The following is a 26870-nucleotide window of genomic DNA, read 5'->3' as shown; positions in this document are numbered from 1 at the left end:
CACAGTCGAAGAAAAGATCCTCTTTAGCACCTTTAACACATTAAATAATTATAATATATGTCCCACTTAGACATTGTCTGTGTCCGAAATTGCATACCTCTCTACTTTATAGAAGGCAAAAAACAGTATGAGAGAAAAGAAGTATATCCAAATTCTTAAAAGAGTAGGCAAAAAGTACTTTGATGACCTCTGAACTGCACAAGCGATGGACAATTTACTATCCCATGAGGCCACAGGAGAGGATTTGTGAATGGCAGTGAAGCGACACAACTGATGCTAGTAGGTCACATGATTGTGACGACATGCCGAATGTAGTACGTCTGTATTACATTCATACACACATTCATACTATATAGAACATAGTGCTCGCAAAGTAAGTACTTATTCAAGAGAGTATGTGATATCGGACGCAGCCATTAGCTTTTTAACACATTATTCCTGACACAATAATTGGCACCATATAATAGCAATAAATAATTAAAAGTTCCAATGCAGTTATTGTGACATTCTAACTTCATGCATTACATTAAATATGATATTCTTTGTCAATGTCAGTGTTTTTATAATACTGCTGACATGTTAATATGTCTATTAGAAGATAGCAGGAAGATTTATAGTAGTCTGAGAGTTATGAATGTAAATGTAAAAAATGTAATGTTTGAGTTGTATTACAGTATTTATATATTATTTTACAGTTTTTGTTTTCTGACTTTCAAAATATCCACTTCTTGCTTCAGGCAAAAACTCCACTTTTACTCATATAGTGCTAAGAACATTACATACAACAAATATCAGTGCTGCTAAACTGTATATCGGCACTATTGAACCATTAATCAACCATCAGTAACGAGGACCAGAACTGTTCTATATTATGTATTTGTTAAATTAGAAGAGTGTTAAAGGTATTTTCGTGTAAACATTTGTATATCTTGTTTCCCCTCCAGCCAGTCACATGTGGTGTTGTTCAAGACATGGGTTGATGGGTTGAGATGCAGGTGAGGAAACGATTGATTGAAGGGAGATTTCCTTGACAAAGAATCCTCAGGGTATAGTGCTCATCACACCGATCGAAAAGAGCGATGCAGTTTTGAGCAAGAGCAACCTGACACACACATGTACAACAGTGGGGAATTCCTCATGAACCTTTAAGACATGAGCCTCTCTCTCATGTGTGCTTCATTCGCCCCACCTTTCTCTTTCTTTAACGTCAACCCCTCCTTTCTACAGCTGACTTATTCTCATTTAAATGTCTGCGGGGTAAAACACCTCTCCCAGCTCATAACTCACAGGTGGAGTTTACACTCCCCTTCAGAGCACACTGACATGTACAGCAAAGCAGAGCAACCTCAGCCGGACACCATTTAAGGAGGAAGTTCTTCAGTTCTTCTCGAGTTTTGATAGACTCTCAAGAGAAGATAATGCATTTTGTAAGAAAAGTGCATTGTATTTTATATTGTTTGATCATATATCAATTGTAAAACAGGACATCAGAGGACCGCAGCATCTTCAGGAGGATATAAGATGCCAGTTTAATTAGGAGTGACACCTCAGCTGTTCCCTGGACATCTTCTCATCCAAACATTGATCTGTTGTGTTTTAAGCTCTGTGAGCCGTGCGGATGTAAGGATGGTCTCTGGGCTTTGAGAATGGGTTTGTTTCAGTCTGGTCGTGTTTGAATGGAGCTGAGCGAGTGGAGAGCCTGATGTCGGAGCTGCTGCTGCTGGCCTGTGCGCTCCTCTCCTGGATCATCACCTGCCAGTCTGGACCATGGAGACCATGCACAGGTCAGACCTAATCGCTCATTTAACTACAAACAGACATATTTTGGCAGCATGTTATGGAAGGATAATCAATGGGAATCATTTAAAATGACCTTTTTTTTAAATCAGATTTTATTTGGAAAAAAGTCCAGTCTCTGTCACAACATGTCCCAGTTGTTAAATACACTATTTGAGTCATGTTTTACTTTGTAATTATTGCAGATTTTCTAGTGAATTGCCATTGGATTATGGGCTTTATGTTCAGTAAACCATTTCGGAAAACTAATTAAAGGCAGATGTTCATGATCATTCAGAAGAATGAAAAATCCACATACACAAATGTCAATCAATTGTAATTGTCACATTACTGAATTGTCAGTAATCAGCCTGTTTTTGGTTTATTTACTTGGTCAGGATAAGCCACTCTGAATATCTTGGTTTCCAGGGGATGTATGTGTATAAGAAGACACAGATTAGATGTGGTTGCCAAGTGCTGATGTAAACCACTCTGTGAAAACCTCTGGTGTTGCACAGTGGTTTCATCTGAAAGACGTCATGCACCGTAGAATGACAATTAGGGAGCATTTCTAAACCATGTATATCTGCTCACTGTTTGTAGCAACTGTTGCTTGACTTAAATGTATTTAGCTAACTTCACTTGTTAGTGACACTCTGTGAAAATGGGACATTTTTATAACCATTCATCACTCTCTTGCTTTTATTTGAATAAACTCTTTGAAAACATGATATGGTCCCATGACAGAGCAAACACAAAAAGGCCAGAAAACCTGATACAGTTTATATTATACTGGACAGAATCCAAAAAGCTGTGATAAAACATCAAACCAGAAATTTATGGCATTTAAAATCCTAAAGGGGCTTAACAGGAATAGATTTTGTATCCCCTCTGGGCAAACTAAATCTGCTAACATGTAGACGCAGATCTATTAACAAGATTGGCAAAAATCTTTAGTTAGCTTTAAAATAGAATAACGATATTATTTTATTCCACAGAATACACTGAAGAATAATAAATGGCACAGTTTTTGACAGTTTTTCTCACAAGCATTGCTGCTTTGGTTAGTAATCAGACCTAAAAATCTGACTTATGCTGCTAAAATGTTCTTTCAAAAAAGTGGAACATCTTTATTTAATAAAGAAATAAGAGTTATGAGAGTCATATACCTATTGTTTTCTTATGAAGCATTACTGAATACTGTGTAGTGAATATCATGTGTAGTCTGTACCAGGAAAATGAAAACACTGTACTGTGATCTGTATACGTGAATGTGAGATATTTTGAAAAGGACTGTTTGCTTTCCAAAATGTGTCTTTTGCTTTGCTGAAGTCTTTGAAATATGATCCATAAAGTGATCTTCGCTGTAACCATTCCCTCTGATTTACTGAAGTGGATCAAAACAGAACAAGAGCACTTGCCCTTTGAATGTTTCATATATATATATATATATATATATATATATATATATATATATATATATATATATATATGAAACATTCAAAGGGCAATATATACATATATATATATTCAACAAAGTTGAACAAAAAATAGTAATGGAATATTAAAAAGATTTTCTATTTGAAAATATTTTAAAATGTAATTTATACCTGTGATGGCGAAGCTGAATTTTCAGCATCATTACTCCAGTCTTTAGTATCACATAATCCTTCAGAAATCATCCTAATATGCTGATTTGGTGCTCAAGAAACATTTCTTCTTATTATTATTATTATTATCAATGTTGACAACAGTTGTGCTGCTTAATATTTTTTTTGTGGAAACGTGATGCTCACGATTCTTTAATGAATAGAAAGTTCAAAAGAACAGCATTTACTTGAAATAGAAATCTATGTAACATTATAAATGTATTTACTGTGACTTTTGATCAGTCAAACTTTTGAATGGTATGTGGGTTACTTTAATTTAGCTCTTTGATTGAGTGGTTTCATATCTGAATTTATTAATATATGGAATATTCATGGCTTTATCTTAAAATTATGTTAAGTATAAGATTGTCAGGATAGGATTGAGTCTTCCATTGTACTTTTAAAAGCCATTATTATGTATCTCTCTAGAATAATAGAATATTTACTAGATATAATTGATATAATGATATAATAAATGATACAATACTAGATAAATTGCATCAAAATTGTATAGTTGTCTGTATGCCTATTTATTTATTAATTTACATATAAAGCAAACAGTATAAAACATACATATGTTTATGATGAATTGATGTGAATTTCTTTTACAGATCTGTTACCATTGGACTTCCTGTCTCGGGTGATTCCTGGGACCGGCAGGGCGCAAGATGGGATCCATATGGTCCAGTCCAGAGGTTCTCGTGGATTCCAATTTTCTGGATCTCCACAGCTGTTCAGTTTCCCTGCATCTCAGCTCTTCATTAATTGTAACTTCTTTCCCGCCGAGTTCTCCATTGTTGTCACACTGAAAATCCCACAAATGACTCCTGAGGTAAGAAGAACAAAAAAAAAGATTTAGTTGAAAAACATCAAAGATTCTTCAGAAGCCTTTTCCTCAGAATATGCTTTAACTTTCTGAATAGTGATAGCGATCACTGTTTACTCTTTGATGTGTAGAAGAGTGAATACATCTTCACACTGTTGGAGGGAGTTTCAGATGAGCTGCTCCTTGGCCTGCGACTGTCCCAAAACAAGCTCCACTTCCTGCAGAAGGGCCATGGTCACAGGAAACGCATCACTTTTAAGGCAGTAGGACTGGATGATAACCGTTGGCACACTGTGGTTTTGGCAGTGACGGGACACTACACAATTCTCACTGTAGACTGTGGCAGACCGCTCGAGCTGTAAGACTCTCTTTGGGAATACTGTAGATGTCAGGTTGTATAATTTTAAATGACATATGATCCAAAATGGCAATAATATCTATGTTTATGTTTGTAAATATATCATTTAGTTGCATAAACTTATAAATTATTCTGGTTTGTCTCAAACAGAGTGCTTGAAAGCCCCTTCCCCGATGATATTGATACAACTGGTTCCACATTCTTCATTGCTAGCAGAAGGAGATGGAATGGCTTATTTTCTGTACATATCTCAATTCAAGGCTTTTATTACTTTATTGAGATTTACAATGTACTAAGAAGTCTAAATATAATGTTCATTCCACTGTTTTTTGCAGGGTCTGATTCGGCAGCTAGTTCTGTTACCTGGTTCAGATGCTACCTCACGAATATGTCCCTCATCTGAGCCCCGGCTGTCTGCACTCTCTGTTCCTCAGGCTCTCTTACACCTGCCAATCAAACCATCATCCGCTGACCTTCCCCTTCACCCTTATGGTGAGTCTGCTAAAACATCATCAGCTGCATGTCAATTTGCATACTAATCACTTAAAGCGTATACGTCACTGGTGATGGAAAAGCACATATTTTGAGTATGTAGAACGAAGAAACACACTATCATATCATGATACGATACCACAATGTCATGTATGGATTGCATTTGCATGTAAGTGGTAGCATCTCCCTAAATTCATCCACAAGTCTTTGCTCAGTAACTTGAATCAGTAAACTAAATGTAAGTTAATCTTGAATAGGTGCAGGTGGTGTAGTTGGTTTATAATGTCCACCATGTATATCTTAAAGTGTTAGTTCACCCAGAATTCAATTTCTGTCATTAATTACTCACCCTCATGTCGTTTCAAACCAGACCTTCGTTCATCTTCGGAACACAAATTAAGATAGGACCTTTTGAGGTCCAGAAATGTATTAAAGACATTGTTAAAATAGTCATTGTGACTGCAGTGGTTCAACCTTAATGTTACGAAGTGACGAGAATACTTTTTGTGCACAAAAACAAAACAAAAATAACTTTATTTAACAATTTTTTCTCTCTCCTGTCAGTCTCCTACGCAGTTGACGTAGTGAACGCAGTGCAGCGCTTCCTGGTTCTACGTCAGAACGCTGACACATTATTGGCCGGTCAGCATCGGCTGTGGTGCTCACATGTACAACGTCGGCCAATACTGAGCTGGTGTTCAGATGTAAACATAGAAACGCTATACTGCATTCACTAGGTCAACTGCTTAAGAAATGTTGAATAAAGTCGTTATTTTTGTTTTGTTTTTGCGCACAAAAATTATTCTCGTCACTTCGTAACTTTAAGGTTGAACCACTGTAGTCATGTTGACTATTTTAACGATGTCTTTAATACCTTTCTGGGCCTCAAAAGGTGCAATGACGTTGCTGCGGTTCAGAAACCCTCAGATTTCATCAAAAATATCTTAATTTGTGTTCCGAAGATGAACGAAGGTCTGGTTTGGAACGACATGAGGGTGAGTAATTAATGACAGAAATTTCATTTTTGGGTGAACTAACCCTTTAAGTCCTATAGGAATGCTGTGTGTTTTAGCTGTAAACACAGGTCTGTGATTGTATGGGGATGTGAGTAACTCTATCTCACAGGTCTGTTACTGATCCGCTGACATTGACTGACAGCCTTGTGCTTTGAGTTTCTCTCTGGCTCAGAAGAAGTGCTGGTGTTTGAAAGCAGGCTGCAGTTGTGCAGAGATCACTGTTATGCTGCATACTGTGGGCCTGTTGAGAGACATGACAGAGGGCAGTGAGAGGCCATGTTTGCTTTCTTTCCCCTTATGTAATGTAGTCTACAGATAGATTTAGGCTGGAATATACTGTTAAGGCTGCCCATAGTTTACTACATAGATTATCTATCCATCCAGTTTTTGGCAGGCCAGTATATAATGACTACATGTCAGTAGCTACTCAACCACTGTAAAAGGAGGGAGCGGAAGAGATGGCAGGCAATAAGCAGATATAAATAATATCTAGAAAAGCAGGGGTTGTATTAAACAAACATAAATGAGAAACCAGCAAACACAAGAAACATGGAGAACCAAGGAACATAGGGAACAGCCATCTACAACTTACAGCAAACAGCATCTTGGGAATCTACAGGGAAGACTACAAACATGACACTATAAAACAGGAAGTACAACAAAAGTCCTGACAAGACACAGAACATATAACAAAAGATATTATTTAATGGATACTAAAAGCATAATACATATATTTTTCTTTTGATTACAGGTTTATTGCAAGCATATAATATAAAACTAAAAGGATAGGCTAGTTCTTCTAAAAAACTGCATGCAATAAATAGTGAAAACTAAACTCCCTACCGGCCATCTGTGGAAGGTGTTAATATATTTGGTATCAACATTATTTATTCAGATGATATAATTTCCTTAAAGGTGCCCTAGATTATGTTTTTAAAAGATGTAATATAAGTCTAAGGTGTCTCCTGAATGTGTCTGTGAAGTTTCAGATCAAAATACCCCATAGATTTTTTTATTTTATTTTTTTTAACTGCCTATTTTGGGGCATCATTATAAACGCGCCGATTTTATGCTGCGGCCCCTTTAAATCCCGTGGTCCACGCCCACAGAGCTCGCGCTTGCCATGAACAGCATAAACACAGTTTACACAGCTAATATAACCCTCAAAATGGATCTTTACAAAGTGTTCGTCATGCATGCGGCATGCATGAGTCGGATTATGTGAGTATTGTATACTGTTATATTGTTTACTTCTGATTTTGAATGAGTTTGATGGTGCTCCGTGGCTAACGGCTAATGCTACTCTGTTGGAGAGGTTTATAAAGAATGAAGTTGTATTTATGCATTATACAGACTGCAAGTGTTTAAAAATGAAAATAACGACGGCTCTCTAGTCTCCGTGAATACAGTAATAACCGATGGTAACTTTAACCACATTTAACAGTACATTAGCAACATGCTAACGAAACATTTAGAAAGACAGTTTACAAATATCACTAAAAATATCATGTTATCATGGATCATGTCAGTTATTATTGCTCCATCTGCCTTTTTTCGCTATTGTTCTTGCTTGCTTACCTAGTCTGATGATTCGGCTGTGCACATCCAGACGTTAATACTGGCTGCCCTTGTCTAATGCCTTTCATAATGTTGGGAACATGGGCTGGCATATGCAAATATTGGGGGCGTACATATTAATGATTCCGACTGTTACGTAACAGTCGGTGTTATGTTGAGATTCGCCTGTTCTTCGGAGGTCTTTTAAACAAATGAGATTTATATAAGAAGGAGGAAACAATGGAGTTTGAGACTCACTGTATGTCATTTCCATGTACTGAACTCTTGTTATTTAACTATGCCAAGATAAATTCAATTTTTCATTCGAGGCACCTTTAAACTGAACGTCTTTGTTTATTTTGCACAGAGGCAGAGGTTCGAGTGACTGCGGGTGCGAGTCCTCCCTGTGGACACTCTGAGGAGGGACAGCTGTGGTTCAACACACTGAAGAAAGGATTGTTTCTCTGTGATGGCATTATGTGGCTCACTATGCTGCAAGGTGATTTTGTAACAATAATTTGCAGCTGCAATTTGTAGCAGTACAGCCGCTCTTGATAGTTTGAAATAGCTATGGTATCTGATTATTACATTGCATCTCTGCAGTGAAAGAGAAGCTGGATTACGTGGAGGCTCACCAGGATTTATTCACCAGTTCTGAGACATTTGACATCGAAGTTTTCCACATCCCTTCTGTAGGGCTTTTCATTGCGACCGCCAACCGTGATTCCAACCTCGGTTCAGGAATATACAAATGGACAGATGGGAGGTTTGAACGATATCAAAACATCAGCACCTATGATGCACAAGCATGGCAATACTTCACAGTGGGCAAAAAGGTGTGTGTGGACTTCATGCTTCTTCGAATGTGATCCAAGCATACAAAAATATGTTTTAAGAACGTTTAGTTAACATTCCCATTAAGTTAGGAAAACATTATTTCTGAATGTTCTTTGAACGTTTAAAATGGTTATGCAAACGTTAAGGGAACATTCAACTTTATCCTTCTGCAAACATTATGGGAACCTAACTTTTGAATGTTCTCTGAACTTTCTGAAACAAGTATAGTAACATTTTAAAAAATGTTAGACAAACTTCCAGCTAAAACAAAATAAAAACTGTTCCTAGAGTAAGTAATGTTTTTATGTTAACCTTTTTTAGAGACCAGATAACTTTGAGGGAACATTTCGTTTACGCTACTGGAAGAATGTTTGTTCATAACGTTGAAAGATGTGTTCAAGTCATGGCGGAAAGATTTACATATTTACGAGTTGAAAGCACATGAACGCCACTACAATGTCATAAATACGAGTGGAAAGCTTGGGATTTTTTTTTAAAGGGATAGTTCACCCAAAAATGAAAATTTGATGTTTATCTGCTTACCCCCAGGGCATCCGAGATGTAGGTGACTTTGTATCTTCAGTAGAACACAAATGATGATTTTTAACTCCAACCGTTGTCGTCTGTCAGTCAAATAATGGGAGTGAATGGGAACTCCATCTATAAGAGTCAAAAAAACATGCACAGACAAATCCAAATTAAACCCTGTGGCTCGTGATGACACATTGATGTCCTAAGACACGAAACGATCGGTTTCAGACCTCACACACCGGATGCTCAAGGCAGTTGAGCATAGTGGTGTATTAGAGGTAAAAAATTATATAAATACTGTTCGGTTTCTCGCACAAACCGATCGTTTCGTGTCTTAGGACATCAATGTGTCGTCACGAGCCGCAGGGTTTAATTTGGATTTGTCTGTGCATGTTTTTTTTATTCTCATAGATTGTGTTGCCATTGACATGCATTATATGACTGACTGACAGAAGGCAACGGTTGGAGTTAAAAATCATCATTTTTGTTCTACTGAAGAAACAAAGTCACCTACATCTTGTATGCCCTGGAGGTAAGCAGATAAACATCAAATTTTCATTTTTGGGTGAACTATCCCTTTAAGCCCCAATCTTTACGAGTTGGGGGCGTGTCAGTGAGAAACATGGCGGAAAACCACAATACTTAAAGGTATTTAACAATGACATTGTGTTTTCTGTTTTACAACAAAATAAGCTAACTGCCTGCACAAAATATGATGTAATGATAAAGTTTACAGTGGTTTCATAAAATAATTAAAAACAACAAAGCAAAACACACCTGATGCACATTCTTTGTTCTTCATTATCTAGAAGTAGAGATAAAAACCTTGCTGTTTTTTTTTTTTGTGTGAAAGAAGGTTCACGGCATCTTGTTTCGGCGAAAGTGACTTGGAACGCGCCTGACGTCATAAACACGACTTCTCACCTCGTAAATACAAACTTCACAGGAGGACTTGAACGCACCGTTATCCAAACTTCTGAGAATGTTTCTTGTTAGCTGGGATATTGCTTTTGTACAACAGTCCAATAAACAGATATTGAGTAACTTTCATGTTTGAAAAAAAATATTGCTGGACCGGTTACTCTGCCAACAAAAATAGTTCCGCACACAGTCACAGCACAATCAACTGTCCCCAAACAACATAGTAGTGGCGTTCTGGTTGAATCAGTCCCTGTGTCTGAAATCGCCTCCTATACCTGTAAATAGGGCACTATTTGAGGGAACAGCCATTTTAGTGGTCTCCAACATTATCGAGTTCACTCATTCAGTCCCACAATACACCACAATAATGACAACTGATGTACGCTCAATGGCTAGAGAATACCCATAATGTGTGTGAGAGTCACGCGCTGAATAAATTCCTGCATCTCGCCAGAAAATGGCGCCCACAACTAAATCATCCATCCATTCATTCATTTTACAAACCACTCGTCCGCGGCGTACAGCGTGAAATAATACAGATAGAAATTCATTTTTAACTGATTATTAAATTGTTTATCTAAGGTTTATACATCATTTCCATTACAGAATTCAAGATAAATCCTTTCATCTTACTACTGGAGCTGCCAGTTTGCTAAGTTTAAGTTGCTAAGTTTTGCTAAGTTGGCAGCCCTTCCGGTGCCTTTCTGGTGCACCCAGTGTCCAAATTCTCCGTCATTTCATCAAGTGAACTAATGTAGGGAATAGTGAATGAGGGTATAGGGAGCGATTTCGGATTCAGCCAGTGTTTTTACACAAGTCGGCTGAGTGAATGATTCAATGACTCACTCATGAAGGCCTGAATGAATCATTGTGTTTGAATTGGTTTAGTAAATGATTCACTCATAAAATGAAAGAATCAGTGAAAAATCTCCAATACTAATACACAGACTGACAGTATATCTGAAACAAAACAAGCGGAGTGATACAAACACTTAGTGCTGTTGGACTGATATATCAAAGCTAGGCCAATTAAATTTGAGGACTGGAACTACCTGTAGTATTAATGAAAACCTATGATAGCGATGGAGCTGCCAATAAGTGGAACAGCTGCTAGCACTATCAGAAGACGGTGCGGTGTACGAACGTCTGTTTGCTCTGAGTGGGGCGCATCCCCAGCTGTTCTTTACACATTAGAGTGATTTTGATGTGGTTTTGCAGTGGGAGAGGGGGTGGAGACCTGGCTCTCAAGTTTTAATGTTGTAAATCACATGTGCATAATAACAGAAATTAATTTTGTCTGATGCTGTATCCAAAATTTACAGCAGACACCTCCTGCTTCCCTTCACCGTAACTTACTGCATAATTACAGTTGGAAAAGCCATATGGGTCTCTGTTAATACCTGCAGTGCAATTATCCATATGTTTTTCTTCTTAGAAGTCTGAGATAAAATTATAATTCATGGTAAATTTAAAGTGAAATAGAGGGAGGAAGCCTTTGTAATTGCATCAGTGACCAGTTATTAAAAGATAAATCAATGCACCATTAAACTGAAATTTTGAGGTAGAGGCAATTAATTAAAATACTCCCATCAGTACAGCTATTTTCCTCTGGCTTTGAAATCCAGCCGGGATAATTAAAAGCCTGTGAAGATGCAGAAAGTACTGAAAATTATGAAGTGCAAAACTCATTACAATTTAATTTTGTTTTTCATCACAGCACCCTTTAATTCACTGAAGCTACAGACATGATTTCTTACCACCATTTTCCTCTAACAGAAGTTCCTGGTTGTTGCTAACTGCAGAAGTAAGGATGCAGGGGACCAGGAGCAGTCGGTCATATATAAATGGAGCTCGAGGAAGCTGAAGTTCATTCACTATCAGACTCTGAACACATACAGCGCTCGTGACTGGGAGGCTTTCGACATTCAAGACGAAACTTTCCTCGCTGTGGCCAATCATAGGCAAGGTAATGTTTATCAGAACAGCTCAATGCGTGTCTGTCATCTCCTGTGGCACTGTTGTTGTTCTTTTAAATTGTGGAACTCCACAGGTTTTGTCTGTTGAACAATAACAAGAGGAAGCTCATTTATGTGATTTCTAAAAGAAGATTAAAACTGAATTCCATACAAATCTCATACAAATCTATGGTCTTTGAGGCACACAATCTGAACAAAAGACCACCAAGGAAATCTTTTAAAGGCTAAAAGGTCTCCTTGTTTATGTGGTTCACTTTGATTCTGCATTTGGTTTCTATTCGCTTACGAAAGCACACTGCGCTCATCCGTTCGTGTGAAGTTCTTACGTGTGCCTCTGGCATTGATCAAAGCGGAAACGCAAGCATAAAAGACACCTTTCATAGCACTTCATAACCATACAGGCCCCATCTATACACCTGCATCTGTTGGAATACATCCAAACTGAGCCATGTCAGTCCATGTGGCTTTCTGTGTTACAATAGTCTATATGACCGAAGAATTGTTTTAACGTTTTATGTTTTGTTTTGTTTTTTTGTCCAAAGGGGAGAGAAACCATAATATTGACAGTGTAATCTACAAGTGGAACCCAGTTACCCAATTTTTTGAGGTCAATCAGACAATCCCGACCACTGGTGCTTATGATTGGGAGTTTTTCACCATCGGCCCATATTTCTTCCTCGTAGTCGCAAATACTTTCAACGGAAGATCAACCATCATTGATTCTACAATCTATATCTGGCTGGGAGGGATGTTTCAGCCTTATCAGTCCATTACAGTGAGTGAAACTATGTTATTGCATTTTTTCTCATCATGATCATGATCAGAATGAAAACACCATGGGCAAAATAATAATTCACCAATGTTATATTACTGTTTTTACTAAAATTTTTATCAAATCAGTGTAAGAGATTAAAAATAACCTTACCGTCCCCAAACTTTTGAATGATGTTTCTGTGTGTGGGTCATGATTAACATGGCTACAAAGAATACTGTGGTTTCCCATTTAAAGGAATGCTCAACTTTTTTTGAAAATAGGCTCATTTTCCAACTCCCCTAGAGTTAAACAGTTGAGTTTTACTGTTTTCGAATCCATTCAGCCGATCTCCGGTACTGGCGGTGCCACTTTTAGCATAGCTTAGCATAGTTCATTGAATCTGATTAGACCGTTAGCATCTCTCTCAAAAATGACCAAAGAGTTTTGATATTTTTCCTATTTAAAACTAGACTCTTCTGTAGTTACATTGTGTACTAAGACCGACGGAAAATGAAAAGTTGCGATTTTCTAGGCCGATATGGCTAGGAACTATACTCTCATTCTGGCCTAATAATCAAGGAACTTTGCTGCCGGACCATGGGTGCAGCAGGTGCAATGATATTACGCAGCGGCTGTGACCCCCTGTTTGGACAGGGAGCGTGCCTTGCAACAATGGAGACATTTGTGAGAGACACTGCGTAATATCATTGCACCTGCTGCACCCATGGTACGGCAGCAAAGTTCCTTGATTATTGCGCCAGAATGAGAGTATAGTTCCTAGCCATATCGGCCTAAAAAACGCAACTTTTCATTTTCCGTCGGTCTTAGTACACAATGTAACTACAGAAGAGTCAAGTTTTAAATAGGAAAAATATCGAAACTCTTTGGTCATTTTTGAGCGAGATGCTAATGGTCTAATCAGATTCAATGAACTATGCTAAGCTATGCTAAAAGTGGTACCGCCAGACCCTGAGATCGGCTGAATGGATTTGAAAACAGTAAAACTCAACTGTTTAACTCTAGGGGAGTTGGAAAATGAGCCTATTTTCAAAAGAAGTGGACTGTTCCTTTAAGTCTCTCACTATCCTTTCAGACATTTGGGGCGATAGACTGGGAGATGTTCCAGATTGAAAACAGGGTGTTCTTGGCAGTGGCCAACAGCCAGATGCTAACGGAGGAGGGCAAGATTCTGTACTCCATCAACTCCACCATCTATGAGCTCAGCATGGCATCTCAGACCTTCATCAAGTTTCAGGATATTGAAACGAACAGGTGAATTGTGAACTGGTCTTCATAAGAAAACAACAATCCTTTACTTTCTAGCTGTCACATTTTTATTTAAGGGACACTTTGTTGTCTGGATCTTTCAGTGCTTTGGACTGGGAGTATTTTACTGTGGGAGATGACAAGTTCCTGGTGGTCGCCAACTCCTATGATGGAACTTCATACTCTCAAAATAGTGTTATATACAGGTACAACTCTCAATCAGTATACATTTAAAATAACAGAGTGTCCATTTACACCATGTGCAAATAGCATGCATTGTTGACAAAGGCTATTTACACTAACGCCACCCACCATTGCCTGATTGAGCCTGTCAAACTTACAAAAGAAATCCCGCTGATAACAGGAGAAGTGAAATGGAGAGTAAGATGGGTGGCGTTAGCTTTTGATGTGACCGACCCAAGAAGCCACCTTTTTCCAAACTCATTCTTCTCTCTTTTCCTATCGCATATGAGCTTGGAGAGGTGTTTATTTTAAATAAAAATGAAGAAATATGGGAATAAGTGGGAATAAAGTACCTAACAGGAATTTAAATGTGGGAATAAAGTGTTTATCAGAAAGGGTTAGGGGTAGAGCTTTAGGGAAAAAGACAAGTAAAGTCCCAATAAGGCAGCATCCATTTATGATTTTAAAAAATATAATCATATAAACTGAATAAGCTGTTATTATTGCATACTTTTATAATATACTACAATATACTGAGGTGCAAATAGTATCTGCCACTATTTGCACTTAGTATACAGCATCATCAAACAACTATTTACACTTAGTGCAAAGAAAATACTTTCTGTTGCTATTTGCACTTAGTGCAAACCGCTGCCTTAAAATATAGGGAAGAGATCAAATGAAGCTGAGAAAATGACAACTTTGAAATCATTTTCACTTCCATTCACCCATGGAACACAAAAGTAGATCATCTGTGTTTTTAGCTGTGGATCTGCAGACCCCATTAAGATGCCAGGAGACATAGACATTTCTTAAAAGACATTAAAATATTTCATATATTTCAGAATATCATGCTAAAAGTGTTTAAAAGATTAGTTCAATTTAGAATTAAAATTTTGTGATATTTACTCACCCCCATGTCATCCAAGATGTTCATGTCTTTCCTTTCTTTCTTCATTCGAAAAGAAATTAAGTTTTTTGGAGAAAATATTCTAACATTTTTCTCCCTGTAGTGGACTTCAATGGTTACCAACGGGTTGAAGGTCCAAATTGCAGTTTCAGTGCAGCTTCAAAGGGCTCTTCACGATCCCAGCCGAGGAATACGAGTCTTGTCTGGTGAAACGATGGAAAAAAAAAAAAAATATATTTTTTAACCACAAATGCTTGTCTTGCATTGGCTCTGTGACTTGCCACGCATTACGTAATCACATTGGAAAGGTCACGCGTGACGTATGCGTAGGTACTGAGCAAGTGTTTACAAAGCAAACGTGCAAAGACTAAGGCCCGGTTTCACAGACAGGGATTAGTCTAAGCCAGGATTAGGCCTTAGTTCAATGAGCAAGGATAATTTGTAATAAATGCTGCAATATTCCCCCAAAAAAAGAAAGGAAAAAAAAAAGAAAGAATTGTCATTAGAATAAATTGATGATCTGACAGTTTATTGCATTCATGAAAATGTCTTAATAACTTCATAAATGTGTGTTTTGCAGGTGGCAGGGTTATGAGGGCTTTGTCCCTGTGCACAGGCTGAACACCAATGGCTGCAGAGACTGGGAATTTTTTAACACAACCGATGGCTCCTACCTCATCTACTCCAGTGCTAGAGCTGCTCTCTCTAAAGTCCTTAAATTAAGGACCATCTTGTGACACTGGACATATAGACTGTACATGGGACAGATCTGCTGGGAGGGAGACTAGCTAACAATAACTCAAAGCATTACCTGGAAAACAAATGAACCCCATATGAGATGTTCTTCAATATAAATGTTATACAAAACTTCCATTCATATCATAAGGTGTTGACACTTTAACACATGCACTTAATGACATGCCTTGAAAGCAGCTGAAGGATGAATCTCCACACTAACATTCAAAACCTTCCACTGACCTCCTGAAAGACAACAGCACAATGATGTTCCCAACATGCAAAATAACATATTTCAGAAGACGCATACCTGCACGCACTTGCACACAGATCGTCAATATGCTTTATTGATTAAAATGTCATTAAGTCCTGTGGTCACTCATTACTCTGCACATGAAGGCAGCTAACTAGGTTACTACAGCAGTATATGAACGACTGGAAAAATAGCAAAGACACTGTATTTAACTTGTATTTCACTGTACTGTTTGTAAGCTACTGATTTACATTGTTTTATTAGAAGGCCTTTAAATTAAACTGAAGTATATGCAATTAATAAATAAAATCTTCCTAATATTTATAATAGATAAATAATAATGAAAAATGAGGATTTTAAAAACACACAGAATCTTTTTTCTTTTTTATCTTACATCTATAACTTATTTTAGAACTTAATTGTTTTGTTTGTCATATTATAAACAATGTTTATCTTTTTTTGTTTTGTTTTGTTTTGATTCTCTGCCATAATTATTAACCAGCTGTGCCATAAAAGCTATTATACTGCTATTATATTAGTGACTAGTGATTAGTCATTCTCTGTTGTTCCAGCACAGCATCCTTTTGGTTAAATTAAATATTTTTCATTTTAATTTTAATAAGTTTGTTCGCCTTTTGAGTTTGTTATGAAATGCAGGCCATATTCATCTTGTCTTGGAAACAAAGGCTGAAGGGGAAATGATTGTCAAATCAAAATAATTTGTCTTATGCTAATACATATGCAGTGATGTGTTGTTGGTGTAGTTGCATGTGATTATTTATTGTGTTAATGGATATTTCAGTGTAGAAAGTCTTTAGAAGACGTTTAAATCTACAATATTTAATGTTAATGTAATGTTAAGGGGATGATAGAACTTACCTATGTCACTCATTACAATGAATTACACAAAAATGGAGAGGTTGCTGCTCACTGCAGAGCTAATGGGTGGAGCGTGACGTCCAGCCACACCCCTTTCATTACCATATCCCTCCACCTATGACGAGGAGAGGGGGCTGGACGTCATTTGTCTCTGCATTGAGCACAATTTGCAAAAATACAATTTTATATCATACGCGCCATCTACCGGAACTTCTGTGGTATGACAAACTGACTGGGTGGAAAACAGCGCGAATTCAGGTAAATAAATTGGGTTTCTTTTGAGATTGATGGCAAAAGTAAATTTTTTTTGCTCAGCATGGTTTTCTTAATCTTCATAATCAGTACAGTTTTCATAATCAGTGAATACATTTGTGCATTACATTTGTGTTCTTCAGGCATGTTATATATCATAACATCTGACAATAGATTTCCTTTTTGTGTTCTAGTTAACTGACATTCAGCAGATGATTTTACTTAAAGGGATAGTTCACCCAAAAATGAAATTTCTGTCATCATTTACTCACCCTCAAGTTGTTCAAAACCTGTTTAATTTTCTTTGTTTTGTTGAAAACAAAGGAAGATATTTTGAAGAATGTGTTAAACTGAACAGTTTTGGGGCACCATTGACTTCCATAGTTTTCCTACTATGGAAGTCAATGGTGCCCAAAAGTGTCTTGGTTACAAACTTTCTTCAAAATATCTTCCATTGTGCTCAACAGAACAAAGAAATTCATACAGATTTGGAACAACTTGAGGGTGAATAAATGATGACAGAATTTTCATTTTTGGGTGAACTATCCCTTTAAAGCATGGACAGGTACTGTAGAGTCTGGAGCAATGTGGCTAATAAACTGCAAAAAATAAATTATCATGCAATATTCTTCCCTATTATCTGGTTGAACATTATTTGCATACACGCGCACTTCTACTTGTCAACTGTTGCTACGGTAACAAAACAATACAAAAGCAGCAAAACTGAAATTTAAATACGAGAAAAATAAGTGTTTAATTGTTCAGGGTATCTATTCTCAAAACAAAGTCAAGTGAAGAAAATCGCGGAAATACAATTCATCTCATCAAACTCATTGATATGCGGCAGTATTTCCCATTCATATATTTTCGAGTGTAGTGAACGTGGGAAGAACGGGGAAGAATCACTATCAGCGCCGTCCAATTGCTGTCTTGCACAAATTAACCGCCATTTTTGATCGACCAATCAGCTCTTTGCTTACTGAGTAGTAAAGAATCTTTCTAAAAGAAAAACAGCCACTCCGGATCATTTGAGTGGTTCTGAACTTTGTTTAACCATTGCGATATGTAATCAAAATGAATAAATAAAAGCATGTTTGTGTACGTTTATTATAAACGTATACATAATATACACGCTTTGTCAAAAAGCATTCATCTGTGAGTAGTATTTTGACGCCCTCTTGCGGACGCTGCTTAAAAGCGCAATTAGGAGTGGGAACGCTAGTTTCTAAATAAAGCCTCTACGACCGAGAAAGGCGTTCATTAACAGAGGTCCGATTTTTGTGTGTGTTTGGGCGCTCTATTTGTATTGTGTTATCTGTAATTTCTCACACAGTGTTGCAATTGCAGCGCAATATATATTAAACAGCAATGAGTGACGCCGAGAAGGAATTCGTGAAGCGGGTATGTAGTGTTTTACTGTTTGCTCTTTTTTGCACGCGCCCTTCCATGATTCTTCTAGAAATGGCCTCCATATTGTATGTTAGCCAGTCAGACAGGCTTCATTCATTTTTTTTTATCTTATTTTTAAAATCTGATTATGTACAAATGCAATGACTCGATGTATTTAATTTTTAACACTTAATATAACTCTATAAAACGACATGGCTACATGTTAAATGGATTTGTACCGAAATCCAAGGATCCAGTTAGCCAGCTTCAGTGCTAGCAGACAGACAACGTGCTTTCATACTAGAAATACCTTCTCACTGTTCGCTTTTCACTAGTAAGCAAAATGTTTTACTGTCTTTACTAAGTGTTGTTTTCTCCTTGCATGTTTAATTAATCAGATATAACTTGTATGAGTAATATATTTTCTGCTAATACATGAGAGAAGGTCATCCTGAGCCTTAAAGCTGATCGATTTATGCAAAATATTTAATAGTAGGCTTGAAATGCATCCTTTCATATTCTTCAAATTGCTTTAAATGTGTAATATTACAAGAAATGCGTAACATTTGTTATTGTGAAAGATTGTTTTTGCATGCTTGAATAAGGCTCAGGATGCATCTGAAAGAGTCTAATTGTTTTTCATGATGGAAATTAAAGCTCACTTTACATTTCTGTTGGTTCATCTATAATGTTTTTCCCACACTAATAAATCAATAGGATTCTTTCTTGGTTGTGATGTCCAGTGTTTACACATTCTTCATCCTTTTCTTTTTTGTTAAGGTTAAGGTTGGAAGAAGAGAAATCTGGATGAAGTCAAATGTCAAGTTGTTAATGCGAATAATTTGAAGCTGAATTTTCAGTGCATGCTAATATTGCGGAGCAAAAGAAGTTCCCATATAGCAGTTATGGGCAGTGAGAGAAATGGGGGAAGAGGAATGAAGTCAGAAATGAAATTGAAACTGAAGAAAGAAGAAAAGATGTGTTATGAAGTTAAGATCAGAAGTTATCTGGGATAAGATCGCAGCGCTAAGTAACTCTTAGTATGTTTGTCCCATGCGTGCATGCATAAATCTTCTGTTGTCCATTTTGTATTGCAGTAGTTACAATTGTCCTGTAGCATGAGAGATTTTTTTGCAGCTAGTTATTTTCATACATAATCTGATGCATTACATGTCAAACAACTTCAAATTCTTATATTGTAAGTGCTTTAAAGTAAATTGCTTTTACACTAGTTCATATGCCTGCGGTGAAAAGGCCATCATCGCTGCATATTATCCTAGTCTAGATTGGTCTCAAACTCATTTCTATATACACAATTATTAGTTAAACATTCTCAGTATGACCATGTTCTCTGGCTCTTAACGTTATTCGGATGTGGTTGGTTTAGGAGTCCCGTTCGGCCTCTAGGAGCGCAAGTCCTAGAGGATCTGCTAAGTCAGCCAGTCGCTCGCCGGATCACTCGCCTGCTCAGTCAAAAGAGGGGTCCCGCCACTCTCGCTCCAAGTCTCGTTCTCGCTCCAGGTCCAAGACTAGGTGAGTATAGAAATAAAGTCAATTTGATGGACGCGGTGATGTGTGGAATCACTCTCTGGGTAGCATGTAACATAGTTCAAGTTCACTTTTGCAGATACAAGTTGTAATGTTGTGTGTCAAGGATGTCTGATTAATTTCATATAGGATGTGTCCTATAGAATGAGCGTTCATTCAGTCTTCAACTTCACCTCATGTGGCTAGTTATTTTTCTAGTAATTTTATTTCCATATTTTGTCATTTTTATTTGTCAATTTGTCATTAAGTGTTTTAATTAAATTTTTTTTCATTGTCATGGCATTTGTCAGTCATTTTTATTAGTGCTTGAAATGAAAAAATGGTACTTGGTACCATACAATTCCATCAAAATACTAAATATTACATAATATTTAACAAAAATATATTACATTGATTTTACTGAAAAAGTTGCATTTGTGGTGTTTGGCCACTTTTGACAAGGAGTATGAGTGTGACTCATGAATGAGGAGCACCAGAGGGTTAAAATAATTCATAAAATCATTTTATTTATTTTTACATTAAAGGGTTAGTTCACCCAAAAATTAAAATTCTGTCATTAATTACTCACCCTCATGTCGTTTCACACCCGTAAGACTTCATCTTCGGAACACAAATTAAGATATTTTTGATGAAATCCAAGAGCTGTCTGACTCCAGCATAGATGGCAATATAACCACCACTTTCAAGGTCCAGAAAGGTACTAAAGACATTGTTAAAATAGTCCATGTGACTGCAGTGGTTCAACCTTAATGTTATGAAGTGACAAATAGTTTTTGTGTGCAAAAACAAAAATAACTTTATTCAACAATATCTTCTCTTGTGTCAATCTCATATAATGTTTACGTTCAGCGCTTCCAGGTTCTACGTCTGAATGCTGGCTCAGTATTGGCCAAAGCTGATCATGTGATCAGCATGATGCATGCGTGTGATGCTGACGCAGGAGCCGGCCAATAATGAGTCTGTGTTCTGACGTAGAACCTGGAAGTGCTGAACATAAACAACATATGAGAATGACACAGAAGAGAAGATACTGCAGAATAAAGTTTTAGTTTTTTTGTGCGCTAGAAGTATTCTCAAAATTAGTGGACTATTTTAATGATGTCTTGAGTACCTTTCTGGACATTGAAAGTGGTGGTTAAATTGCTGTCTATGGACAAGTCATATACCTCTCGGATTTTATCATAAATATCTTAATTTGTGTTCCGAAGATGACCAAAGGTCTTACAGGTGTGAAACGACATGAGGGTGAGTAATTATTGACAGAATTTTCATTTTTGGGTGAACTAACTCTTTAATGTTAATGGATACATTTGCCATGAAGTGTTTTTGTGTTGAGGATGCAGTAGTGTAGCTTTTGATAGTTTGCTTTTGGTTTTGTTCCAAAATTGCATATCATTTAAAACTGTTGAAATGGCCACGTGGCTCAGCTACAACTGGAATTCACAGTACATCGAGTTGACACGAGTGTAAGTTACACCTGCTGCTTTCCAGTTAAAAGTAGAAACAAAGTTTGGGCCAGACTTAAAAAAAAAAAAAAAAAAAAAAAAAAAAAAAAAAAGTTCCCCCACCCAGGACTACGATTTTAAGAACTCTGCAGTTGATCATTTGACATGTGTTGGTAGCAACTTGATATATAATGAAATTTGAAGCTGGAGGTTCTTGTCTGTCTAAGGAGTTTAAGACAGGACTTATCAGTTGGTAACTTGATAGACTGTATGTCTGTTGCCTTTTACTTCGCTCTTCTTCACTTTACTCCATCCTTACACAGGTCTCGCTCCCATCGGAGCTCTCGCAGACATTACAGTCGTTCCCGCTCGCGCTCTCATTCTCGCCGGAGACGTTCACGCAGCCGTTCGTACAGCAGCGAATACCATCGCCGCCGCAGTCATAGCCACTCTCCTATGTCCAACCGTAGACGCCATGTTGGTGACAGGGTGAGACAAAGACTCAGTTCCATACATGCTGTGTTTTTTGCATGGTGTTTTTGTACTGCTGTTATGTAATCTGTAATGTTTTTTTTACCTTTAGGCAAACCCAGACCCAAACTGCTGCCTGGGAGTCTTTGGGCTGAGCCTGTACACCACAGAGAGAGACCTGAGGGAGGTCTTCTCCAAATATGGCCCTCTGAGTGACGTCTCCATCGTTTATGACCAGCAGTCTCGGCGCTCCAGGGGTTTTGCTTTCGTTTACTTTGAGAACAGAGAAGATTCAAAAGAGGTGAATTCTCCTGTTGAATGGGTTGTATGGATTTACTTAAAGTGAAAGGCTGTTTTGTTTATACGAAAAATTCTGCCTTTACTGAAATTGTAAATTTAAAAAAAAAAAAAAAAAAAAAAAGTTAGTTTGATTCAAAGTGTTAAGTTATGTGTAATTCTCCGTATTGTTTATAGTATGCTGCATAATTGACAATACTGGGATTTGTCAGCAGTGAAGTTGCATTATGCGTTTACTATTTTATTGAAGTACAGTATGTACTGTTCACCCCCAGCTATTTTATGGCCAGCAATAAAGACACCTGGGATTAATGGCATTAAGCAGGAAGAATATTGTATGCTCAGTATGGGTTATTCTGGACTGTTTTGGTTCTAGGCTAAAGAGCGTGCAAATGGTATGGAACTAGATGGCCGCAGAATTAGAGTCGACTACTCGATTACAAAGAGACCACACACACCTACTCCTGGAATATATATGGGCAGACCAACATAGTAAGTCTGATTTCAGTTCTGTGATTCTGATCCTTACTGTCTAATTATCACAATCTTGCCAAATGTTTCAACTAAATGTTCTAGATCAGGGGTGCAAAACTCTGCTGTGGCCCTCCAGGAACTTAGTTTTGCACCCCTGTTCTAGATGACAAACTCTGGCCCTGTTTACACCTGGTATTAAGATGCGTTTTGGTCGATCAGATCACAAGTAGACTACCACTTCTATCCTGATTTCTTCAAGGGAAGGGTCTATAGGTGGGTAAATGTATAGGTTTTTTCAGATCTTTCGATCTAATGGACAAAAAGAGATTGCACAATTTACGTATGAACAGGCCACTAGCTGTGTTTCCATTACCCTTTAAATTGAGCAAATTGAAAATGCGTCAATTTTGCAAAAACTCCCATATATCGCAAAAAAAATTTTACGCTTGCATGAGGTAGTTTTTCAGGCAATTCGAAAAATTATTTTGCAAAACTGCAATAGACATTTACAGGTCACCTGCCATATGTAAAAGTCGATCATTCTTAAAGGAGGGTGCGGCATGTTTGGACAGAATATGAGAGTTCATTAAAGGTGCCCTCGAATAAAAAATTGAATTTATCTTGGCATAGTTGAATGACAAGAGTTCAGTACATGGAAATGACATGCAGTGAGTCTCAAACTCAATTGTTTCCTCCTCCTTATATAAATCTCATTTGTTTAAAAGACCTCCGAAGAACAGGCGAATCTCAACATAACACTGACTCTTACGTAACAGTCGGGGTGTACGCCCCCAGTATTTGCATATGCCAGTCCATGTTCCCAACATTATGAAAGGCATTAGACAAGGGCAGCCAGTATTAACGTCTGGATGTGCACAGCCGAATCATCAGACTAGGTAAGCAAGCAAGAACAATAGCGAAAAATGGCAGATGGAGCAATAATAACTGACATGATTCATGATAACATGATATTTTTAGTGATATTTGTGAATTGTCTTTCTAAATGTTTCGTTAGCATGTTGCTAATGTACTGTTAAATGTGGTTAAAGTTACCATTGTTTCTTACTGTATTCACGGAGACAAGAGCCGTCGCTATTTTCATTATTAAACACTTGCAGTCTGTATAATTCATAAACACAACTTCATTCTTTATAAATCTCTCCAACAGTGTAGCATTAGCCGTTAGCCACGGATCACAGCCTCAAATTCATTCAGAATCAAATGTAAACAATATAACAGTATACAATACTCACATAATCCGACGCATGCATGACGAACACTTTGTAAAGATCCATTTGAGGGTTATATTAGCTGTGTAAACTTTGTTTAGGCACTGTTTAAGGCAAGCGCGAGCTCCGTGGGCGGAGAGCACGAGATTTAAAGGGGCTGCACAGCATAAATCGGCTCATATTTAATGATGCCCCAAAATAGGCAGTTAAAAAAATTAATTTAAAAAAACCTATGGCGTATTTTGAGCTGAAACTTCAGACACATTCAGGGGACACCTTAGACTTATATTACATCTTGTAAAAAAACGTTCGATGGCACCTTTAAACTCATAAAAGACAAAAGTATTACGGGACTACTGTAATCTAAATGACAAAGAAATGCCACAATTTGAACTTATCAAGACCTCTAAGCAGATAGGAGGGAGAAACACCCAGAAACTCCTCATACGTGGCTGCTCCCAAGGGCTTTCCTTGCCATAAATGCTTGCATACATGCCTACGTCTCATTTGATGAAAAATAATGGCTAGTGCAGTGGCTGGGATATACGCAAACCTACCAACATCCGTTGCCATGATTTTTAGAATGACTTTATCGCGAGAGGAAAAAAGACGTTTTAGTTGCATAACATCGGTTAATGGAAATGCAGTCATTTTGCAATCGTTTTTAATTGATATTTAGAAAATATCGCAAAAGTTTTGTGCATATCTGTAATGGAAACGTGGCTTATGATGATGGAAAAACATACGGAGAGCAGCAGCTTTCGTTTCTGCTCTAAAACAAGACCGGTACAAACCAAACTTGGGTCTTGAGTCAAAAGCGTTTAAATCCCGTCTGGCTCGCACACATCCCATAATGTTTACACATTAGGCCAGTAGGCTGAGAGTAGATGGTCTTTTGTGGCTGTTCGAATGCATTCAACCACATGAGCATTTACATTATGAAAGCAATCTGGTCAAATGTGTTTGACTACCTCTGGAAGTGGTCGAAAGTGGACAAGCTCAAAACGTTTTACACCCCGTTTACACCTTTATTTAGCGTCGTCCACTTGTGATCTGCTTGACCAAAATGCATCTTAATACTAGGTGGAAACGGGGCCTCAGATCATTGTGAATATCAATTGATCTCTCTCATGGTGAAATGATTTGATCATTTTTTTTTTCCCTCATGTGCAGTGGCGGAGGCCCGAGTGTAAGTCGTCGCCGTGATTACTACGATCGAGGCTACGAACGTGGATATGATCGTTACGATGACCGTGACTACTACAACAACAACAGGTCATACAGGTGATCCTCTACTTTTCAGCAATTTGTGTGATGTGTTTGTAAGGACCGTCCTGCATGGTTCAACACTGAGATTTTCTCTCTGCTGGCCCAGTAGATTATGGATTTGTTCTTACCCATCTGATATTGTCACTGTTCCACTACAATACAGTTTTAACATTTTTAAATGGTTCAGTATGCCGCAGTTTGAATGTCACCTCTTTGTCGTGAGCTGTAAATGCTAGCGTTTTCATTAAATGTCGCCTTTTTGTTCACAGGAGAAGATCCCCCTCTCCTTATTACGGCAGAGGACCATACAGGTCACGATCACGCTCTCGCTCCTACTCCCCTCGTAAGTACCGCTCAATAAATTCGAATGAAAGTCTTTGTAATGTCTACCTGGTTTTATGGTTCCAGAGTGTTGTAAGTGCTCTAAACAATACCTTTGTTTGTTTTTACAGGTCATTACTGAAGTGAAGTTTGACTCCTCTCACCATTCATGAAGACGATGATGACAGTGACATTGTTGATGACGTAGATGTTTATTTCTGGTGGCATGAGTTTGGATGTACTTTAAATTCAGTCCCTTCGATTTCTTGCCTAAAGGTTTAACGTGTCTTTGACCGGTCTGGATGTTTCAGTAGTTGGATGAATATTTTTGAACTATTGTTGTTTTTTGTTTTTGTTTTTTCTCCCCCATTTCCGATATGATGCAGAATTTGCGTTTATTTTGTAATATGATAGTGTCCGGCTCACACCTCCCTTGTTTTTATGCATTTTAAGCTTAGTGGTGGTCTTGCAATAAACTGCTTTATACCTCCCACCTGGTGTGAACCTATGCTTGAATCACACAAAACATGAAATATGCATGATTCAAACCTAAAGGATTGAATCTAAATTCTTGAGAATAGCTACAAGCTGTTGTTGAGAATCAGAAAAGAAAGGTAAAGTTATGGATGGCATATTTATCTAATGCATACAAATATTCTCTTGAGGCATTTGCCTTAAACTGCAGAGAAATGAATAGGTGTATTGAATAGGAAAGCTAGAACACCAGTGCTTGAAAGAGCTCTGTTCCAATTTACGTCTCTTTACCTCAGAGAACATATTGTTATTAATAGTATCAACTGAAATACTTCTCCAGCATGTGTTAAATGTAGTTTAAAATACTCAGGGATTTGGCATTAATTTGTACACTGGGTGTCTGCATTAGCTGACCAATCTGCGACTGCCTTCCTTTACTGTACCTGGCTGTGGGAGGGATTTGAATGATTTCTGAAGATGCCACTAACATATTCAAGGTGTTTTAAGCACAACAAACTGTCAGTTAATGGCCTCAATTTAGTTACAGATTATGTATTAGTAAAGATAAAGCTGCTCTAACACATTTGCTACCTGGCACTGCTGCATTTGGACGCGTATAATGTTGCAGTGTGCGATATGGAGATCTGATGAGTATGAAACACTGATGTATAAATGTACAGAAATCAGCAAAAAATGTACAATATAAAATATATATTTAATTTAATTTGCAATGGAAGAAATCTAGATGTTGAATATTGATTATCTCTCTCTCTGTGTGTGTG

General features: G+C 37.5%; 2 protein-coding genes and 1 long non-coding RNA gene across 8 annotated transcripts; 2 read left to right on the top strand and 1 right to left on the bottom strand.

The window, feature by feature from the left end:
* Positions 1 to 514: 514 nt before the first annotated feature.
* On the top strand, positions 515 to 16653 carry tspearb (thrombospondin-type laminin G domain and EAR repeats b). 2 transcript variants are annotated; one of them, XM_048193270.1, is made up of 12 exons: positions 515 to 1784; positions 4037 to 4257; positions 4383 to 4609; positions 4760 to 4850; positions 4945 to 5101; positions 8042 to 8173; positions 8278 to 8510; positions 11740 to 11929; positions 12482 to 12714; positions 13787 to 13965; positions 14037 to 14165; positions 15633 to 16653. In XM_048193270.1, exons 1-12 carry the CDS (start codon positions 1703 to 1705, stop codon positions 15787 to 15789), a joined length of 2031 nt encoding a protein of 676 aa, XP_048049227.1. In that variant the 5' UTR covers positions 515 to 1702; the 3' UTR covers positions 15790 to 16653. The 2 variants fall into 2 exon arrangements, with proteins under 2 accessions (XP_048049227.1, XP_048049228.1); XM_048193271.1 differs by having other exon boundaries at positions 525 to 1784; positions 14064 to 14165.
* On the bottom strand, positions 3938 to 7100 carry LOC125270069. 3 transcript variants are annotated; one of them, XR_007185242.1, is made up of 6 exons: positions 6710 to 7100; positions 6225 to 6358; positions 4973 to 5110; positions 4758 to 4818; positions 4369 to 4630; positions 3938 to 4252 (listed from the first exon to the last, which is right to left on the bottom strand). It is a non-coding gene; the product is annotated as an uncharacterized LOC125270069 (long non-coding RNA). The 3 variants fall into 3 exon arrangements; XR_007185241.1 differs by having other exon boundaries at positions 6225 to 7100; XR_007185243.1 differs by having other exon boundaries at positions 4973 to 5107; positions 6225 to 7100.
* A 1722-nt stretch (positions 16654 to 18375) lies between the features above and the next one.
* Positions 18376 to 26107, top strand: tra2b (transformer 2 beta homolog). Of its 3 annotated transcripts, XM_048193267.1 has the most exons (9): positions 18376 to 18572; positions 19341 to 19600; positions 19948 to 20093; positions 21877 to 22042; positions 22137 to 22325; positions 22698 to 22813; positions 25198 to 25308; positions 25563 to 25636; positions 25746 to 26107. In XM_048193267.1, the coding sequence occupies exons 4-9, from the start codon at positions 22010 to 22012 to the stop codon at positions 25754 to 25756; spliced, it is 534 nt and encodes a 177-aa protein (XP_048049224.1). In that variant the 5' UTR covers positions 18376 to 18572; positions 19341 to 19600; positions 19948 to 20093; positions 21877 to 22009; the 3' UTR covers positions 25757 to 26107. The 3 variants fall into 3 exon arrangements, with proteins under 3 accessions (XP_048049224.1, XP_048049223.1, XP_048049222.1); XM_048193266.1 differs by lacking the exon at positions 19341 to 19600 and having other exon boundaries at positions 18380 to 18572; positions 25198 to 25299; XM_048193265.1 differs by lacking the exon at positions 19341 to 19600 and having other exon boundaries at positions 18380 to 18572.
* Positions 26108 to 26870: the final 763 nt, after the last annotated feature.

Source organism: Megalobrama amblycephala, linkage group LG6 (assembly GCF_018812025.1).
Source record: "Megalobrama amblycephala isolate DHTTF-2021 linkage group LG6, ASM1881202v1, whole genome shotgun sequence".
Classification (NCBI taxonomy): domain Eukaryota; kingdom Metazoa; phylum Chordata; class Actinopteri; order Cypriniformes; family Xenocyprididae; genus Megalobrama; species Megalobrama amblycephala.
This window is presented reverse-complemented; position numbering and strand designations above follow the sequence as displayed.

What these genes read in the sequence shown, in the direction of transcription:
- tra2b (XM_048193265.1), top strand. Translation starts at nt 18,540, where the DNA reads ATGAGTGACGCCGAGAAGGAATTCGTGAAGCGG. An exon ending in CGCTCCAGGTCCAAGACTAG is followed by an intron (nt 20,094 to 21,876) that starts GTGAGTATAGAA and finishes ATCCTTACACAG; the next exon opens with GTCTCGCTCCCATCGGAGCT. An exon ending in GACGCCATGTTGGTGACAGG is followed by an intron (nt 22,043 to 22,136) that starts GTGAGACAAAGA and finishes TTTTACCTTTAG; the next exon opens with GCAAACCCAGACCCAAACTG.
- tspearb (XM_048193270.1), top strand. Translation starts at nt 1,703, where the DNA reads ATGTCGGAGCTGCTGCTGCTGGCCTGTGCGCTCCTCTCCTGGATCATC. An exon ending in TGTGGCAGACCGCTCGAGCT is followed by an intron (nt 4,610 to 4,759) that starts GTAAGACTCTCT and finishes TGTCTCAAACAG; the next exon opens with AGTGCTTGAAAGCCCCTTCC. An exon ending in GTGGCTCACTATGCTGCAAG is followed by an intron (nt 8,174 to 8,277) that starts GTGATTTTGTAA and finishes GCATCTCTGCAG; the next exon opens with TGAAAGAGAAGCTGGATTAC.